This window comes from Ovis canadensis, chromosome 1 (assembly GCF_042477335.2).
Source record: "Ovis canadensis isolate MfBH-ARS-UI-01 breed Bighorn chromosome 1, ARS-UI_OviCan_v2, whole genome shotgun sequence".
NCBI lineage: Eukaryota > Metazoa > Chordata > Mammalia > Artiodactyla > Bovidae > Ovis > Ovis canadensis.
The window spans coordinates 276,823,289-276,840,887 of NC_091245.1; the positions used below are offsets into that span (position 1 = coordinate 276,823,289).

Consider the following 17,599-nt stretch of genomic DNA (forward strand, 5'->3'; position numbering starts at 1 on the left):
CAAGGGGTCACTCCCTTGGGATGGTATGGCTGTGTTCTGAGGTGATGGACTTCAGTCCCTCTGAATCTACACCTGTGGGAACCCCATATGCAATCCTCTTTGTTCCCAACTCCTCTCCTATCTGACTCAGAAAACAGCCATCATGCAAGCAACTGCCCAAATAATGTTGTGGGGTTTTTCTGTACCCACTGAGTTCACTGAGCTAAGACTTCTTTTCAGTAGCCATCAGAAGCCCGTTTCTGGGACCCTTGGGTTTGCCAATCCTGGTATTGTTCCACTTCCAATGTGTTATTTGAATAGCCCTGAAATCAAGCTGCAATCATATATAGTTCACTATTTTGTTCATCTCGGGGATGCTTCTAAGAATACTGTCATCTCTTTAAGAGGGCCTTCTTTCTAGAGTCCACAGGAATTTCTCCTTTTAAAATTCTACGTATTTGGTTATCGCTGTGCTGGGTCTTCACGGCAGTGCAGGCTTGTCTCTAGTTGCCATGAGCGGGCACCACTCTCTAGGAGCAGTGAGCGGGTTTCTCTTGCAGTGTCTTCCCTTGCTGCGGGTCCCGGGCTCTAGAGCACAGCTCAATAGTCGTGGCCCTTGGGCTTAGCTGGGCTTCCCTTGTGGCTCAGTTGGTAAAGAACCCACCTGCAATGCAGGAGACCCCAGTTAGTTGCTCCACAGCGTGCGGGATCTTCCTGGATCAGGAATTGAACCTGTGTCTCCTGGACTGAGCCAGGAGATTCTTTACCACTGAGCCAGCAGAGAAGCCCTACAGTCCATCAGAATTTCTTTTACAAATCAGTGCTATATTTAGAAACAGGTGAAATCTAAATAAGGTCTGTATGTGACTTAACAGCATTGAACCATGTCAGATTCCTGGTTTTGATAGTTGTGGGTGGTGGTGTACAATGCTCTCCCTGGGTGGAGCTGGGTGAAGATAACATAGGAATTCTCTGTACTACTTTTGCAACTTCTTGTGGGTCTTAAATGATTTCAAATGGAAAAGTTATCAATTGTATAAAAAAAAAGTCTACCTGGTATGTAGCTTTTCTGACGGTAACAATCCCATTTTACTTTGGGTTCCAGGAAGCTTAGAGTCAAATTTTAAATTCTCTCTAGAAATACCAAGGCTCTTTTGACCTACACATGTACATCCTTTTCCAAATGTTGACTTTCCACTTGTCAACTAAAGAAAAAGGCACAACCCAAGCGTTGAGAGGTGTGTTTTATTTGGGAACCTTACTGAGAACTGTAACCGGAGAGACATCAACTCAGACAGCTGAGGAACTGCTCCCCAGAAGTAAGAGAGGAGCCAGATTTATAGGAGCTTTTGCTGGAAAAAAAGAAAAGCAAATAAACCATGGAGTCAACATCGAATGGAGTCGAACATCAAAAGACTACTGCTAATCACAAAAAAACAGACATCTGGAATTAGTGATCTTAGTGCTTTGCTCTGTGTGGGAAGATGCGAGAATCTGGGCTCATTGGAACCACTTCTTAGATGCTCACCTTCAGTAGCCTGTTCTCCTCTATCCTGAATCCCCTCGGGATACACAGAGAGGTGGAGGCGGGGGAGGAGCGGCCCTGTCTGATGGCTGCAACAGTCTTTTTTTACAGGACCAGAAGGCAGCATTCTTTTTAGGCTTTTTTAAAAAAATCATTATTTTGTTGTGCATACTTCTTTGGAGTGACTTTGAATCAGTTCAGTTCAGTTCAGTCGCTCAGTCATGTTCGACTCTTTGCAACCCCTTAGGCTGAACCACGCCAGGCCTCCCTGTCCATCACCAACTCCCGGAGTTTACTCAAGTCCATTGAGTCGGTGATGCCATTGAACCATCTCATCCTCTGTCGTCCCCTTCTCTCACCTTCAATCTTTCCCAGCATCAGGGTCTTTTCCAATGAGTCAGTTCTTCACATCAGGTGGCCAAAGTATTGGAGTTTCCACTTCAGCATCAGTCCTTCCAATGAATATTCAGGACTGATTTCCTTTAGGATGGACTGGTTGGACCTCCTTGCAGTCCAAGGGACCCTCAAGAGTCTTCTCCAACACCACAGTTCAAAAGCATCAATTCTTTGGCGCTCAGCCTTCTTCACAGTCCAACTCTCACATCCATACATGACCACTGGAAAAACCATAGCTTTGACTAGACGGACCTTTGTTGGCAAAGTAATGTCTCTGCTTTTGAATATGCTATCTAGGTTGGTCATAACTTTTCTTCCAAGGAACAAATGTCTTTTACTTTCATGGCTACAGTCACCATCTGCAGTGATTTTGGAGCCCAAAATAAAGTCTGTCACTGTTTCCATTGTTTCTCCATCTATTTCCCATGAAGTGATGGGATCGGATGCCATGATCTTACTTTTCTGAATGTTGAGCTTTAAGCCAGCTTTTTCACTCTCCTCTTTCACTTTCACCGAGAGGCTCTTTAGTTCATCTTCGTTTTCTGCTATAAGGGTGGTGTCATCTGCATATCTGAGGTTATTGATATTTCTCCAGGCAATCTTGATTCCAGCTTGTGCTTCTTCCAGCCCAGCGTTTCTCATGATGTATTCTGCATATAAGTTAAATAAGCAGGGTGACAATATACAGCCTTGACATACTCTTTTCCCAGTTTGGAGTGACTTTGAGTACTTTATGAAAAGAAATAGTGTATAAATACAGAAACAATATTACAGTTGTCACAGCCAGCTTACGAGACGTTCGTGTGCTTTGTTGCTTCATCATCTAAGGTTTCTGTTTTACCTTTATTTGAAAGCACTCACCTAGAACCATGTAGCATCTTTCCCAGAGAGTCACAGGTAAGTTTCCGGTGCATTGAGAGCTCCAGCTTCAGCTGGGACACATCCAGCAGAGGGGTGTCCAGCTGGTGAGCAGCTAGGCTGATCCCCAGGCCAGCACAGATGCCTCTAGATGTTAGAAGTCTGAGGTCCTTGAGACAACCCCAGTTCAAATGCAAATGCCTCTCTGAGGACAGATGGGTGGTTTCAGCAGCTACAACCTGGAAAGGCGTGCTCTAGCAGTGCATTTTTTAAAAGTGCCTTTGTTTACAGGTGTGAACTGCATGCTGCTTTATGGGTCAGGCTGTTATTAGAGTCCATTCCACTGTGGATTCACTCAGAATCCTCACAGACCCCATGCTCAGCAAACATAAAGCAGAGCATTCTCTTCACCTGGAGAGGAAGGTGGGAACCTGTTAGTCTCCCAGCAGAGATCACACCATCACACACACACACACCCATTGGTCCAGTCACAAACCAGCAAAAGGGAAAGGGTGTGACTGCTGTGAAGGTATAATATCCAGCTCTGCCAATCACTGATCATGTGGCTTTGATGAGCCTTGTTCCCTCTGAGCCTCAGTTTCTTCATCTGTAAAGTGGGGTGAGGTGGTTCAAGCCACACACTCAACAGGCAGTAATGTGCATAAAGGGCTTGACATAGCATCTGGCATGTTGTTACTGCTCCCAAAGGTTCAATCCTTGCCCCTTCTTCAATAATAATTACAATATTAATCAGAATAATAATTAGCATGTAGGGAGCTCTGATCAAGATGGCAGAGTAGAAGAGCGTGGAACTCACTTCCTTCTACAAATACACCAAAAACGCATCTACAGGTGGGGCAGTTCTCACAGAGCACCTCCCGGGCCGTAACAGAAGACCTCAAACTCCTGAAAGGACAAGAAAGGTTTCTATGCAACTGGGCAGGATGAAAGGGGAAAGGCAGGTAAGTGGGACAGTTCCTGGGTCTCTGTGATGGAGCCGAAAAGAGGAAATGTTCCTGAACCCTGGGAAGCCCCTTCACTAGTGGGGAGCTCAGAAACGGAGCTTCAGAGGCTCAGAGGCGAGCCCAGCCACCAGCCCGCGGCAGACAGAGCAGAGAGGCCTGCACAGATGTTCCAGCCACCAGGCTGGGCACCCAGCCTGAGACACAGGTCTGCTGCTATGGACTGGGGCTGGGTGCTGAGACTCGGAGTTCAGAGGCCTGGCCTGGGGAGAGGACTGGAGTTGGCTGCTGGGAGGCAGCCTGAAGGGCCTGGAGCATGACCCAGCTCACCAAGGGGTGTTCTTGGAAGAAGCTCAGCCCTCCACAGTAGCAACGCACATTGCTAAGTAACGCACCAAGGGCAGGGCCACTATAGCAGCTGCTGTGTCCGTGCACTGACCCCTACCTCTGTGGGCTCCTAGAGAGTGCCTGACCCCTACCTCCGCGGGCTCCTAGAGAGTGCCCCCAGCCAGAGCTCAGGGGCTCAGTAGCAGATGGCACAGGCTGCCCACACACAGGAGGGTGGATGAAACCACAGCTGAGCCCCAGGGGCCACACTGCCTGGGAAACAGGGCTGAAGCTTTTCTCCCTGCGGTTGTGTGAACCATGGATTTACACCCCTGCCCCTGGCTTTGTAAAGTCAGCACCTGTGTGTCATCAGACAGACACAGATCTACACCAAGACAGATGAGAATTAAAATGGCAAAAGTTAAAGAGGATGACAAGGGGACCCCATAAGGCCATCAGCTGATTTCTCTACAGAAAAGTCGCAGGCCACAGGGGAGTGGCAAGATATATACAAAGTCCTGAAAGGGAAAAAGTTGCAATTAGGATGCTCTACCCAGCAAGGATTATCATTTGGAACAGAGGGAGAAGAAAGAATGCCTCAGACAAGCAAGGACGAAAAGAACAGAGCAGTAGTAAACCTACCCTAAAGGAAATATTGCAAGGTCTTCTCTAAATAGAAAATAAGTAAGAATCTTTAGGAAAGAGAAAATTACAGTTGGAAGGTAAATCATGTAAATAAACCAGTACCCAGATTTAAAAAAAAAAAAAAAAGAATTTTTCTGTGAAAGTGATGACAACCACAATGAACAGCAAAAAGATGAACCTGAAGATGTAAAAGCATAAAATCATCAAAATCGTAAAATGTGGGGGATGACTGAGAACATACAGTTCTTTTTTCTAGAATGTGTTTGAACCTGTGTGACTACCAGTCTAACAGAAGAAGATGTAGGAAGGGATTAATGCATTTGAAAAACAGAGTGATCACAAATCTGAAACATACAGCAGATTCGCAAAAACCAAGAAGCAAAGATCATAAGCTTAATACAAAAGAGAATCAGCCAGCCGCAGAATGGAAAAGGACAAGGAAGAGATGCAAAATCAATGGGAAACCAAGTTTAAAACGACAATAAATACAATAATTACTTTAAAAGTCAGTGGGCTAACTGTGCCTCTAAGTGTGCTGCACCTGAAAGATATAGAGTGGCAGAGTCGGTTAAAAAACCAAAACAAGAGCCCATGATAACACTGCCTGCAGGAGACCCACTTCAGGGCAAGGGACACACGTGGAGTGAAGTAAGAGTCACCGTGTAGAGTGTGTCAGACGCTACGCTAGACTGTAAGAATACAAAAGTAAAGAATCAGCGTCCCTGCTCTTAAACAGATGATCTTTCCTGTTGACAGGACACTTCTGTGTATCTCGTCCTGTTAAGGCCTCACCCCAGCTCTCAGAGGTGGGTGATCTTGTCATTCATTCCCATTTCACAGACCAGGCCAGTCATCTGCTGAGGATGGTGGTGACACCTCTCGGCTGCTAGGGAAGGATAAACACTGCAAAGCGGTTCTCGGAGTCCGAGGCCTGGGAGACAGGGGACAACACGTCCGTGAGGGCGTCATGGGTTCTCTTTAGTGGAGATTCTGAGACAACCCAGGGAGAGAGCCGTCGAGTTGGGAGGAGAGCCACTGGCTAGAGCCGCCCGGCTGGGGCTTCCCTTCCCCTCACGCCCCGCCTCTCCTCCCCGCAGGTGCCTGCAGCAGCCACCGCTCGCGGACAGCCTGCCCACCGCCAGCGTCGTCCTCTGCTTCCACGACGAGGCCTGGGCCACCCTCCTGAGGACCGTGCACAGCATCCTGGATACGGCGCCCAGGGCCTTCCTGAAGGAGATCGTCCTGGTGGACGACCTCAGCCAGCAAGGTGGCTGCGGGCTTCCTGAAGGCCCTCTCGGGAGGGCGTGGACCCTGGGGGGGCCCCGTGCACAGACTGGGGTTTGGAGCCTGTGTAGGCGGGAGTCCCCGAAGCGGTCCCGCAGACGGGGATTCGGGTGCAGGAGACTCATCTGGGAAAAGCCCCAGAGGCTCTGCCCCCTGTGACACCCACAGGGTGTGACGCTGGCTGCAGGTGCGGAACCAGCAGCTGGAGGGTGACTGCGCTGCCCTCTCGTTGTTGGCTTTTTTGACCGCACTGCACGGCGTGCGGGATCTTAGTACTGCGTCCCTATATTGGAAGTGTGGGGTCCTAACCACTGGACCGCCAGGGAGGTCCCTTGTACTGACCTTTTCCGTAAGGCACTTGAGCACTGGAGCATCTGCAGATTCAGTGTCTGCGGTGGGTGGGGGGACTCCTGGAACCAACGCCCGCACCCCGACTCTGAAGGGTGACTGTCCGCTGGGCTCTCCATCTCTGCTAGTTTGCTCATCTGGGCGCACTCACACCTGTCCATTTGCACAGTTTTTCTGATCTTGAATATACTGTGCTGTGCTTAGTCACTCAGTCACATCCCGCTGTTTGCAACCCCGTGGACTGTAGCCCACCAGGCTCCTCCGTCCATGGGATTCTCCAGGCAAGAATACTAGAGTGGGTTGCCATGTCCTCCTCCAGGGGATCTTCCCAACCCAGGGATGGAACCCAGGTCTTCCGAATTGCAGGCGGATTCTTTATCAGCTGAGCCGCCAGGGAAGCCCAAGAATCCTGGAGTGGGTAGCCTATCCCTTCTCCAGAGGATCCTCCCCACCTAGGAACCGAACCTGATCTTGAATGCAAAGCCTAAAAAGCCTCTCTCAACCTGTATCCTCCGTAGGACTGTCATTCCTGAAGAGCGTGTAGACTTTTGATCTCAGTCTCTAGCCTCCCATTTTCTCTCCATTGCTCACTCCCCTACCACTGTGGTAAGACCTCTCTGGCCGGTGCCACCCTCCTGGGGGCCACCTATAATGGACCCTCTGTCTTTGACTGCCTTGACCCCTGTGTCTTAATCAGGCACCCTAGAAGCAGAGCCTGAGATGGAGACTCATGTGTATGTTATTGGGGGCAGGGCGGTGCTCTCAGGGGAACACTCTAGGGGAGCGGGGAAGCCTGGAGGAGGCAGAAAAAGTTGAGCTAAGGTGCAGTGTCAGGTGAAGGTCAGCCACGGCCCGTTCCCAGGTGCACCTTAGCATCTGTCTTGCCTTGAGGCAAACAGTGGGCTTGATATTTTCAGGCAGCGGTCAGTCATTGCCAATCCACCCATCACCCACCTGCGGTGAGGGGTGACATTCTGCCCAACCCCCTGCTATTTGCAGGAGAGGCGGCTCTGGTCCCCTGGGTTCTGGTCCCCTGGGGCACATCTGCAGGGAAGGATGGGGACTTCAGTTGGTGGCCAACTCCTGGCAGCTGGGCACCTGCAAACCAAACCAGCAAGAGGGTCCCAGCGGAGCAGGGCGCCAGCAACGTCTGCTCCAGCCTCGCTGCTGCCTGTGGAGAATGTGAACACGTCCTCTTCTCTCCTAACTTCAAGACGCCATGTCTCCCGGTTTTTACCAGAGGGAACCCCAATCCACCCAAAGGAACTAGGCATCTCGCATCTTAGCAACAGCCACCCCATAATGTAGGCAATGCTCGCCGCCGCTCCCAAGAGGGCCCTGTTAGCAATGACCCTAGTGATGGCCATCGCACCCTCGAGGGCTGTGGCATCCTGTGACCTCACTGACCACCCCCTGTTGATTCCAGGACAACTCAAGATGGCTCTCAGCGAGCACGTGGCCCGGCTGGAGGGTGTGAAGTTGCTCAGGAGCACCAGGAGGCTGGGCGCCAGTGGGGCCCGGATGCTGGGGGCCGCCAGGGCCACCGGGGACGTGCTGGTCTTCATGGATGCCCACTGCGAGTGCCAGCCGGGCTGGCTGGAGCCCCTCCTGGCCAGAATAGCTGGTGACAGGTAACTCACCCCCGGAGGCTGTAAAGCAGGAGGCAGGAGAGGGAGAGATGGTCTACGGCCTCAGCTACTCACAGAACACACCCCACCTCCCCGGCCACCACTGCCTGAGCCGACTGCAGCTCCAGTGCCCAAGCCAGGGAGGAAGGGTCATGGCCAGAGAAAAGGGGAGATTTCCAAGGGCAAAGGGGCAGACCCCCCTCTTAGGGGTGTTCCTGGCTCAGGATGCTGACCATGCTGTTTCCCATGGAAGAAGACTGATCCAGGCTCCTGCCTTAGGGATACCTAGTTCTTTAAAAATATGTGTATATCACTTTATAGTTCACAAAGAGCTCCTGGTCAAAGTGCAGGGTCTGGGATGTCTTCATTCTATTTTTTTTTAAATAGACTTTATTATTACAACAATTTTTGGTATACAGCAAAATTGAGAGGCCAGAATGCTGGAGTGGGTTGCCCTTCCCTGCTCCAGGGGAACTTCCCGACCCAGAAATCGAGCCTGGGTCTCCTGCACTGCAGGCTGAGTCTTTACCAACTGAGCTGCGAGGGAAGCCCCCAGTTGAGAGGAAGTTACAGAGATTTCTCATGTATCGTCTCCCTCCACATGTGCATAGCCTTCCCCATTTCAGCATCTTCCATCAGAGTGGTAAAATGGTTAACAATTGATGAACCCACATTAACAAATCAAAAGCATCCAAGAGGAATGCCTAGTTCCCAAGGTCACCTAGTTATCAAGGTCGCCTAGTTCCCAAGGTCATGGTCACCTAGTTCCCAAGGTCAAGGTCACCTAGTTCTCAAGGTCGTCTAGTTCCCAGGGTCATCTAGTTCTCAAGGTCGTCTAGTTCTCAAGGTCACCTAGTTCCCAAGGTCACCTGATTCTCAAGGTCAAGGTCACCTAGTTCTCAAGGTCGTCTAGTTCCCAGGGTCACCTAGCTTCCAAGGTCACCTAGTTCTCAAGGTCATCCAGTTCTCAAGGTCACCTAGTTCCTAAGGTCACCTACCTCTCAAGGTCACCTAACTCTCAAGGTCACCTAGTTCTCAGCTGAGGTTGAGACTGCTCCATATTTGAGGGCTTAGTGATGGAAGGCAGTCTGGAGAATCCCACATTTGTGTGTGTGTATGTGTGTGTGTGTGTGTGTGTGTGTGTGTGTGTGTTGAGGAGCAACAAGGGATTAAGATGCCTCCAGCTCTGCAGAGCGAGCTGCCTTCCTCTGGTCTGTGGCCCAGGAAAGCTCTCAGCCCCGTCCTGCTCTGTCTCCCTCGGCAGACAGAGTCCCGGGAGGGCTAGCGTCAGTCTTGGGGTCACACCTGAGCAGCAAAGCTCTGGGAAGAGAGACTGCAGAGCTTCTTGCTTCTTAGTATAAGACACTTCCCACAAACACTGAGAATTTGCATGAACTTCCAGAATGACTTTCTACATCACAGAGCAAGAGGACCATTCAGGCCCAGGGGAAAAGCAAAGAGTGGCGAGGTAGACTAGGGTCGTTCCTCCTTGGGGTGAAAGCGTGGTGGATGAGTTTGCAGCTGTAGCTACCTTTTGGCTCCCTGGACAGTGGTGCTTTGGTTGACCTCACATATTTCAGTTAGCTGGTGTTTGTTGATGGCTCCATTGAAACCTAAATGTTTGACCACCTAGAGCTTAGAAAGGCTTAGGAGAGGATTGACCTCAAGTCTGCCTGTGAGTTAAAACTCAGTTCACAAGTGACAGGATGATGGAGTGAGTCCTTTCCTCGCTCCTTCCAAGTCAGACAGGGAAGCTTTGCTATTTCGCCCTAAGTGAATTCTAAGAACTCCAGATACATCTGTAGGTTTGAAACACAAAGCTAAATGTAAGACTGTTTTTTTTTTTTAAATCACTCCTTTTCAAGTCTCTCAACTCCAATTTCTTCCTAATTCAGCCCTGACCAAGCAGCTGCTCTGGTCCATGGGAATAAAAAACAAAACAAGGAAACATCTTTCATTTCACTCATTGACATTTTAATCTTCATCTTTACCCAAAATGTATTCAAAGAGGCTTATGATGAATCATTTATGTAACTGGCTAAAATAGAAGAAGGAAAAGATGGTGTTGGAAACTGGGGGTAATACAGTTATTAGAAATGAGATTTACATATGACCCTGAGCCTCCAGCAAGGTAGAGCAAAAAGAGAAACTTTAGGGTGATCATTCTCTGATGAAAAGGGAGATACAACTTTTATCAAGAAGGACACAGCTGAGAGCTCTGGGACAGACATTGTGTAGACACTTGAACGCAGTTTCCTCTCTTGTCCTGTTACAATTACCAAGACGGCACAGACTCGATGGGGCTCTTCAGAACTCAGCCACATGGCTTCCCTGGCTCTTGACTCTGAAATTCCACAAAATGCTCTGCCACTTGCCAAATCCATCCGCTCTGCACAGCTCTTTCAACAGTAAGCAGACCTGGGAGCGCGTCCCCCTGAAATCCTTGCCCGTACTTCTCAGCTTCTTCGGTCAATGCACAGTGCTCCAAAGTGGCAGAGGCCAGAGGTCTCAAGTCACCATCACCTTCCAGAGGGCAGGGAAAATGTATCAGGATCCTTGCTGTAAATATAAACCCCGTGACCCTTCATGCCAAGGCCAGTCACTGGAGGCCACAGATTAAAGCAGATCCTTGAACGCCAGGACCACTCTGGTCCTCTCCGTATGGGCTGGGCTCGTGCCAGCCCTGGCCGTCTCCGAAGTGGATGGAAAGCGATGGGAGTGTAAACAGCATGGCTGGCATCTCTTTCCCAGAAATATTCCTTTTCTTAGACTGGTAGCTGCCAGCCAGTCTAAGACTTTTCTTACCAGTCTAACTGGGTAACCCCTGAGTTCATGCCTAACTCATTCCAAGGTACAGCTTTTAGAAGAAACTGCCATGAAAGGCCATGAAAGGGAAAAAAAAAATGTGACTGAGATATGACTAGGTGGAGGGCAGCTGCTGGTACACCTGAGTGATGCGTGAAAAGGCAGGGTTTCCAACCTGTACCGAAATCTGCACCAATTTCCCATAGCGCCCTCTCTGAGGTCATGTAGTCCCGAGCCAAGCAAAAAATCGGGGATGAAATACAACGCCAACAGCTACAGGAAATGGACAAGGGAATCTAGTTGAGGACTTCGCTGAGAGACACCATGTACCCATACACACGCAAGTGCGCTCCTGCACACACGCACACACACACACACACACACACACACACACGCTTTAACATCAAGGAAACTTCTGGGGCTTGACAATCCTGGTTTCTCAAGACAGCCCAGTTTCGTGACCCAGGTAGGAGCCAGAACTAGACCCTAGAGCAGGGGCCGTGAGCCCTCTGCAGTTAAACACAATATTTTGTATATGTGCATGCGATCATTTTTCTGAGGAGGGATCCATTGTTTTCCTGTGATTCTCAAAGGAATCAAAGGCCTCCAAAGAAGTCAAGAGCCATAGTCCTAGAGCATTACAGCTGAGAAAGAAAGGCCTTTCTGGGAAGTAGTTCCGCCTCCCATTTTACAAATGAGGAAGCTAAGGCCCAGAGAGGCACAACAGCTGCCTCAAGGCCACACAGCGCACTAGCGGCAGAGCTGAGCCTAGGTCACCGTTCCTCTGTCTCTCAGGTTTGTCCAGAGAGGGTGTGTGTGTGTGTGTGTGTGTGTGTGTGTGTGTGTGTGTTTATTTTTATGGACAGAGAGATTTTTAAAGAAGGGGGCAGGAATATTCTTTAATGAAATGGGCCCCCAACTCCCTGTGGAAAAATGTATTTTCTAGAACAGTGCTGTTCAGTAGAAATAGAACTGGAACCACAGGTATAACAAACATTTCTAGTAGTCCCGCGTCAAGATAAAGAGACAGATGATGTTAATTTCAACAAAATATTTTAGTAAATCCAACATGTCCAAAATATTATCATTTCCACATGCGATCAATACGATGATTACTGAGATGGGCACACCATTTTTCATACGGAGTCTTCTCAAGGCCATGCATGTTTTACAGTTACACCACATCTCAGTTCAGACACCTGATATTTTTAGGAGCCTAGTAGCTGCGTGACTGGTGGTTGCCGTATTGGGAGCTGGCGTCTAAATTATGTTTCTGCACCCCCCAGCAAATGGAGGGTGTGTATCCCTTCTCTGATCTCACGGTTCCTTCCAGGAGCAGGGTGGTGTCTCCAGTCCTAGACGTGATTGACTGGAAGACTTTGCAGTATTACCCCTCCGAGGACCAGCAGCGGGGAGTGTTGGACTGGAAGCTGGATTTCCGCTGGGAGCCTTTGCCGGAGCGCGAGAGGCGGGCCCTCGCCTCCCCTGTCAGTCCCTTCAGGTGAGGCTCCTTCCCCAGCCGGCTTCGCCGCTGCCTAGGGATGGCTGTTATTATCCTCACATTGCTTTACGAGTGGAGTCTGGCGAAGTTTCCAGACCCTGAAAGTAGAAAGCAAAAGCACCTTATCTGGGGTCTCAGTCCAGCTCCATCTCACCAGGAAACTCTGGAGCTGCTCAGGCCTCAGATACTTTCTTGGTAAAAGGGAAGAATTCAGCTGGGTAAATGCTAAAACACCGGAAGTCTCAAAATATGTCCAGCTTTGTGGTTTGCTTCTCACGTGTTTGACTTTCAGACAAATATCCTATGTTTATCATAGGATACGTTATCTTTAACATCTGGTCGATGTTCTAGAGAGCTTCTGCTGCATAACAAACCGTCCAGACTTAAGGGTGTGGAAGAGCTTTTATTAAGAGCCTGGACTCTGGGTTGTGAATTCTGAAGGGAGCTCTGGTGTTGGCTGTTTGCTCCCTGGTGTCTGGGGCCTCAGCAGGATCAGACTAGACTGGCTGGAAATGACTCAACAGCTCAGGGCAGGACTCCCCAGAGTCCAATGGTGGCCTTCTCTGGGACCCAGTGGGAGCTTCTTCCCTGTTCTCTGCATGAGATCCCTGCAGGCGGGTCCCTGAGATTCCTATACCCTGGCACTGGGTTCAGACAGCAAAGGTCCCAGAAGAGCCAGGCAAAGCAAGCTGTCATCTCCTACCCAATTAAAAAAATAACGTATTGAGGCGAAATTCATATAATGTAAAATGAACCGTTTCTAAGTGAACAATTCAGTATATTCGTGATGCTGAGCAACCATTGCCTCTTTACAGTCCCAAACATTTCCCTTTTTCTAAAGGCAAGTCCCTTACTCGGTGTCTCCCATTGTCCTCTTTCTTCAGCCGCTAGCAATCCCCAATCCACTTCCGTCTCCATAGATTTATCGGTTCTGGATATTTAATACCAAGGGACTCACACAGTAGGTGACCTTCTGTGTCTGGCTTCTCCCACTTATCGTGATGTTTCAGAGTATGTACCCCCTTTTATAAGCAAGTCTCAGAGGTCACCCGGGGTCACTTCCTCCACAGCCACAGGCCACCTAGGTTCCCAGGAGGGAGACGTGGTCCTCAGTCACAGTGGGGTCGACGTCACATTGTAGAAAGAGCCCAACGGACAAAGATTCTGCCGCCGTTGGCCTGCCCAGCACCAAGCAGTCACCCAAGCTGTTTCTGCGTGCCTTGTCTATGGACACAAAATGAGGCGTTAGTCACAAACAGGGCTTCCAAGTGCCTACCCGAGAGCGTATGACTCTAACAGCTGACCTAAGCCACCAAACTTGGATATGCAGGAAATATTTTTTTATTTTCTACTAACTGAACTTAGGTAATTTTTTTCTCGATCCCTGTTTCCTAACAGCAGAAAACTTCTGGACAAATTAGACAGGTTCAGTGATAGCTTAGTCATCTCATCACTGAATCTGTCATCCAGGTGTGCCCACCCTTCTGTCCTTCTGGGTGGACTTTGGGCTCTGGGCTTCCAGGGGGACGTTGGTGGGAAGGAAGGGCTCCGCTTCAGGCTCTGGCTGTCCTGTGTCGGATTCACCATGATACATGCACTTTCAAGGGCCGTGGCCACAGAAGGGGGCTGGCATGCAGGTCCCGCTGGCCTGCACCCTCCACATGGTGTCTGCCGAGGTCCCACATCTTCTTCCAGCCCACACTGGCATGCTGATGGTCCGGGAGCCTCTAAGGAGCTGCACCTACCACCTGCCTCCCCGGGCACCACCTAGACCCTATCTCTTAGGGCCAAGGGCCATCAGGGGGTTCCTGAACTCCCAGCGCAGCCAGCAGGGAGGTGGGCCATGTGCCCTCTGCTCTCTGATCCCCAAACAACGAGCAAGGGATCCTCCTCCTCCAGGAATTGCCCTGAAGGTGTCAAGGTGGATACGAGGTCCTTCTCGGGGATCTACCTGAATCTGTGTCTTGATCTCCCCTCGGGCTCTCTCTTCTCTCCCCGGGCCGGAGGATCTTATCTAGTTTGGGCATAGAAAATCCTGGCTCTGTGAGGATGAGCCCTCATCTTAGGCCTAGACTGCAGCTTTGCCGTTAGACTTGAAAACTCAGAGGCTGCTGTCTTTGTTCTCGGCTTTGGGGCCACGTTGTAGTCAGTTCAGCAGTCATAACAAAAAACCACAGGTTGGACGGCTTAACCAACATGAGATTTACTTTTCTCACATTGCTGGACCTCATTTAGCCTTAATTACTCCTTCAGAGGCCCCATCTCCAAATACAATACACTGTGGGTTAGGGCTTTGACATGTGAATTTGGGAGGGACACAGACATTCAGTCTGAAACCGGCCCATACCAACCTTAGGCCTCGTATCCCCAGTGGGGAAGGGTCATGGTACTGAGATGCAGGTGTAAGGGGTGGGGTGCAGAACCAGCTATGTTTTACCTCCTTCCACCGTAGGTGTGCGTCCTGAAAGCACAGGGAGCTAATTCTATCTGACTTCATTACTGGCCTGTCAGCGTCTTCTGAGCCCCTGTTTCACGCCAGATACTCTATTGAGCGCTGTGAACCCAAAGAATCGAAAGAGAAGTTTCTAGACCTCTCTGAGTTATGGTGTGGGAGGATGGTAGATCTCAGCATTATGAGGAGTGCTGGATAGGTGGGTCCACAGAAAGTTCAGAGAGAGGCCTGCTTGAGGGAGCAATTTAATCTGCTCCAGCCAAAGCGAAGGGATTCCATTCAAGAGAACAGACTTCTCAGATGACCTTTGCCCAACTTGAGGCAAAGGCTCCTTGACTCCAGACACCAGTCCTCTCTGGAACCTTCTTTTAGGCCTCAGGGTCTCTCTGATGCCCAAGGTCACTGTAGTCACCTTGACCCACCCAGTTTGACCTACCATTGGCCAAAGATGGCGCCTCTCCTGTTCCAGCCAAGGAGAATCCAGTCACCTTTGCAAGGGGCAGCTGCTCCTTCCCTGAGACCCGGCTGCTACCCGGCCCCTGTGGAGGCCTCAGGCTCCCTGTGCGGGGCCCAGCTCTCTTCTCACACACATTCAAACGTTTCTAACTGTGTCTCCCCCACCTTGGATACTCTGACTTCATGGCCTCTCTCATCAGTCTGGTGAGAGAGCATGAAAGTGGAATTAGGATGAGGTTGGGTATAGGTTACACACAGATGCCAAGAAACTTCCAGAAAGGATACCATCATCTGTACATTTGCAATGGTAGTGTTAAGTGATATTTATTGAACATGTGCTTAGTTAATGCTATAAACATATTATACATATCAGCTGGCTCCGTGGCAAAGAACCTGCCTGCCAATGCAGGGGACACAAGAGACACAGGTTGGATCCCTGGGTCATAAAGATCCCCTGGAGGAGGGGATGGCAACCCACTCATTTTCGTGCCTGGAGAATCCCATGGACAGAGGAGCCTGGTGGGCTTCAGTCCATAGGGTCACACAGAGTCCGACACGACTGAAGTGACTTGGCACGCACATAATTCTGTGAAGCAGTTACTGTTAATAATCACTATTATTAGTCCCATTTCCCACATGTGAAAATGGAGGTACACAGAGATTAGAGATGAACCCTCCAGAGGTTGCCCAGTTGCATGAAGTTGTTAAGCGGTAGATCCAAGGTTAAACTTGGAGGCCAGCCTCCTGCCACAGTGCTCTTCATGGCTCTGCTCTGCTGTGTTTTAAAGTCAAGTTTTAAATACAATCTATCATTGCCAGGTACATAAAGGCTATACAGATACCCGTGTCAGCTCAGGACAGGGCTTGCTGCCAAAGGCATCATGAAAAAGCACTTGAGTTTCAGAGATCTTTGGGTTTGGCAAGCAGGTGTACTCCACATGACATTTCTTTTAGTCCCAAAACTCTATTATGAAGCAACGTTATTGTCCCCAATTAGAGGTGATGAAATTGAGCCCAGAGTGCTCATCTGTCTCGTCCAAGATCTTACAAATCGTAAGTGGTAAAACTGGAAATCATTACACTATTCGTTTTTAGTGTGGTATAACTTCGTGTTTTCAATAGCCCAAACGTCAGTAGTTTTGTTCATGTAAAACTGTGAACTCTGAGGCATCCACTCCTGAGGCATACCCAGCGTTTGGCCATATTGAAATGTGTACTCTTTCGAATGAAGAGATTCTGATCCCAAAGCCTCTGGCTTGGTCCTCCTCAGGGAAACTCTTCTGCAGGATGTTGCTGTCGTCTTAATTCCCTCTCAGGGATTCCAGCTTTCTGTGTTTTTAAGGAACGTGTATTTCCCCCAGAGCACTGGGGGACTTTTCCATTCCAGATTCCCTGTGGCGTTCGTCTTCGGGGGGTGCGTGGTCATGAAGCAGATAAGAGTGTGAGGTCAAGGGTGAGGGCAGGAAGAGGCCCGCTGGCCGCTTCGGTCCAGACCTGGTGCTGCTGGCCTCAGGGCACCTTCTTCCCAAAGACCTCACCAGAGAGGGGGCCCTCCCTGAAGGAGCAGAGTCCCAGGATGGGGGATAAAAGGTCCAGGTGGCCAGAGCTCTCATTTCATGCAACCCCGGGACTTGTGACATGCTCGCTCGGCTCCAGCCTTGAGGCCTGAATGAGGCCGGAGCCCACTCTCTGGGCCCCCGGAACAGCCCCACCTGCCGTCCCCAGCCCCAGGCGCTCCGGGTTCTGAACTGCGGTCTGTTCCCACCCTCTCTTCCCAGGAGCCCCGTGGTGCCTGGCGGGGTGGTGGCCGTGGACCGACATTACTTCCAGAACACCGGAGCGTACGACCCTCTCCTGTCACTGCAGGGAGGTGGAAACCTCGAGCTGTCTCTCAAGGTACGTCCTGGGCCCCAGGAGGCCCTGGAGGTTCTCTGGAGCCGTGGGTAGGGTCACAGCTTGGAGGTCAAGGATGCTGCTTCAGACAAACACAGAGTCCTCATCGGGGGGCGTCCCACCTGCTTTCTCCCCCTCTGTCCTCTCTCTTGACTTTGCCACAGCCTCCCTCCTGAGCCCACTTGTCGAGCCTGCTCACAGGAAAGGGTGTGTCTTCAGTCATCTCCGCCTGATGCAGAGCTTCCTGGGCATCCTCCGAGGCCAGCGCCCTTAGCACCTGGAGAGTTTTCACCGTGCCCGCTGGCCGAAGCAAATACCGCACAGTTCTGTGTGCTCAGTTTGATCCAAACAACATAATGGGACTTCCCTTGTAGCTCAGTTGGTAAAGAATCTGCCTACAATGCAGGAGACCCGGGTTCGATTCCTGGGTTGGGAAGATCCCCTGGAGAAGGAAATGGCCACCCACTCCAGTATTCTTGCCTGGAGAATCCCATGGACTATAGCCTGCCAGGCTCCTTTGTCCATGGGGTCTCAAGAGTC

General features: G+C 50.2%; 1 protein-coding gene across 1 annotated transcript in view; it reads left to right on the forward strand.

Annotated features, from left to right (window-relative positions):
- The window catches only part of GALNT15 (polypeptide N-acetylgalactosaminyltransferase 15), a 44,011-nt gene that overhangs the window by 15,376 nt on the left and 11,036 nt on the right, over positions 1-17,599 (forward strand). Inside the window, exons 2-5 of the mRNA XM_069582417.1 lie at positions 5,790-5,959; positions 7,751-7,955; positions 12,091-12,258; positions 16,945-17,062. Coding sequence (XP_069438518.1) covers positions 5,790-5,959; positions 7,751-7,955; positions 12,091-12,258; positions 16,945-17,062 — 661 coding nt within the window. The remainder of the gene's footprint in view (positions 1-5,789; positions 5,960-7,750; positions 7,956-12,090; positions 12,259-16,944; positions 17,063-17,599) is intronic.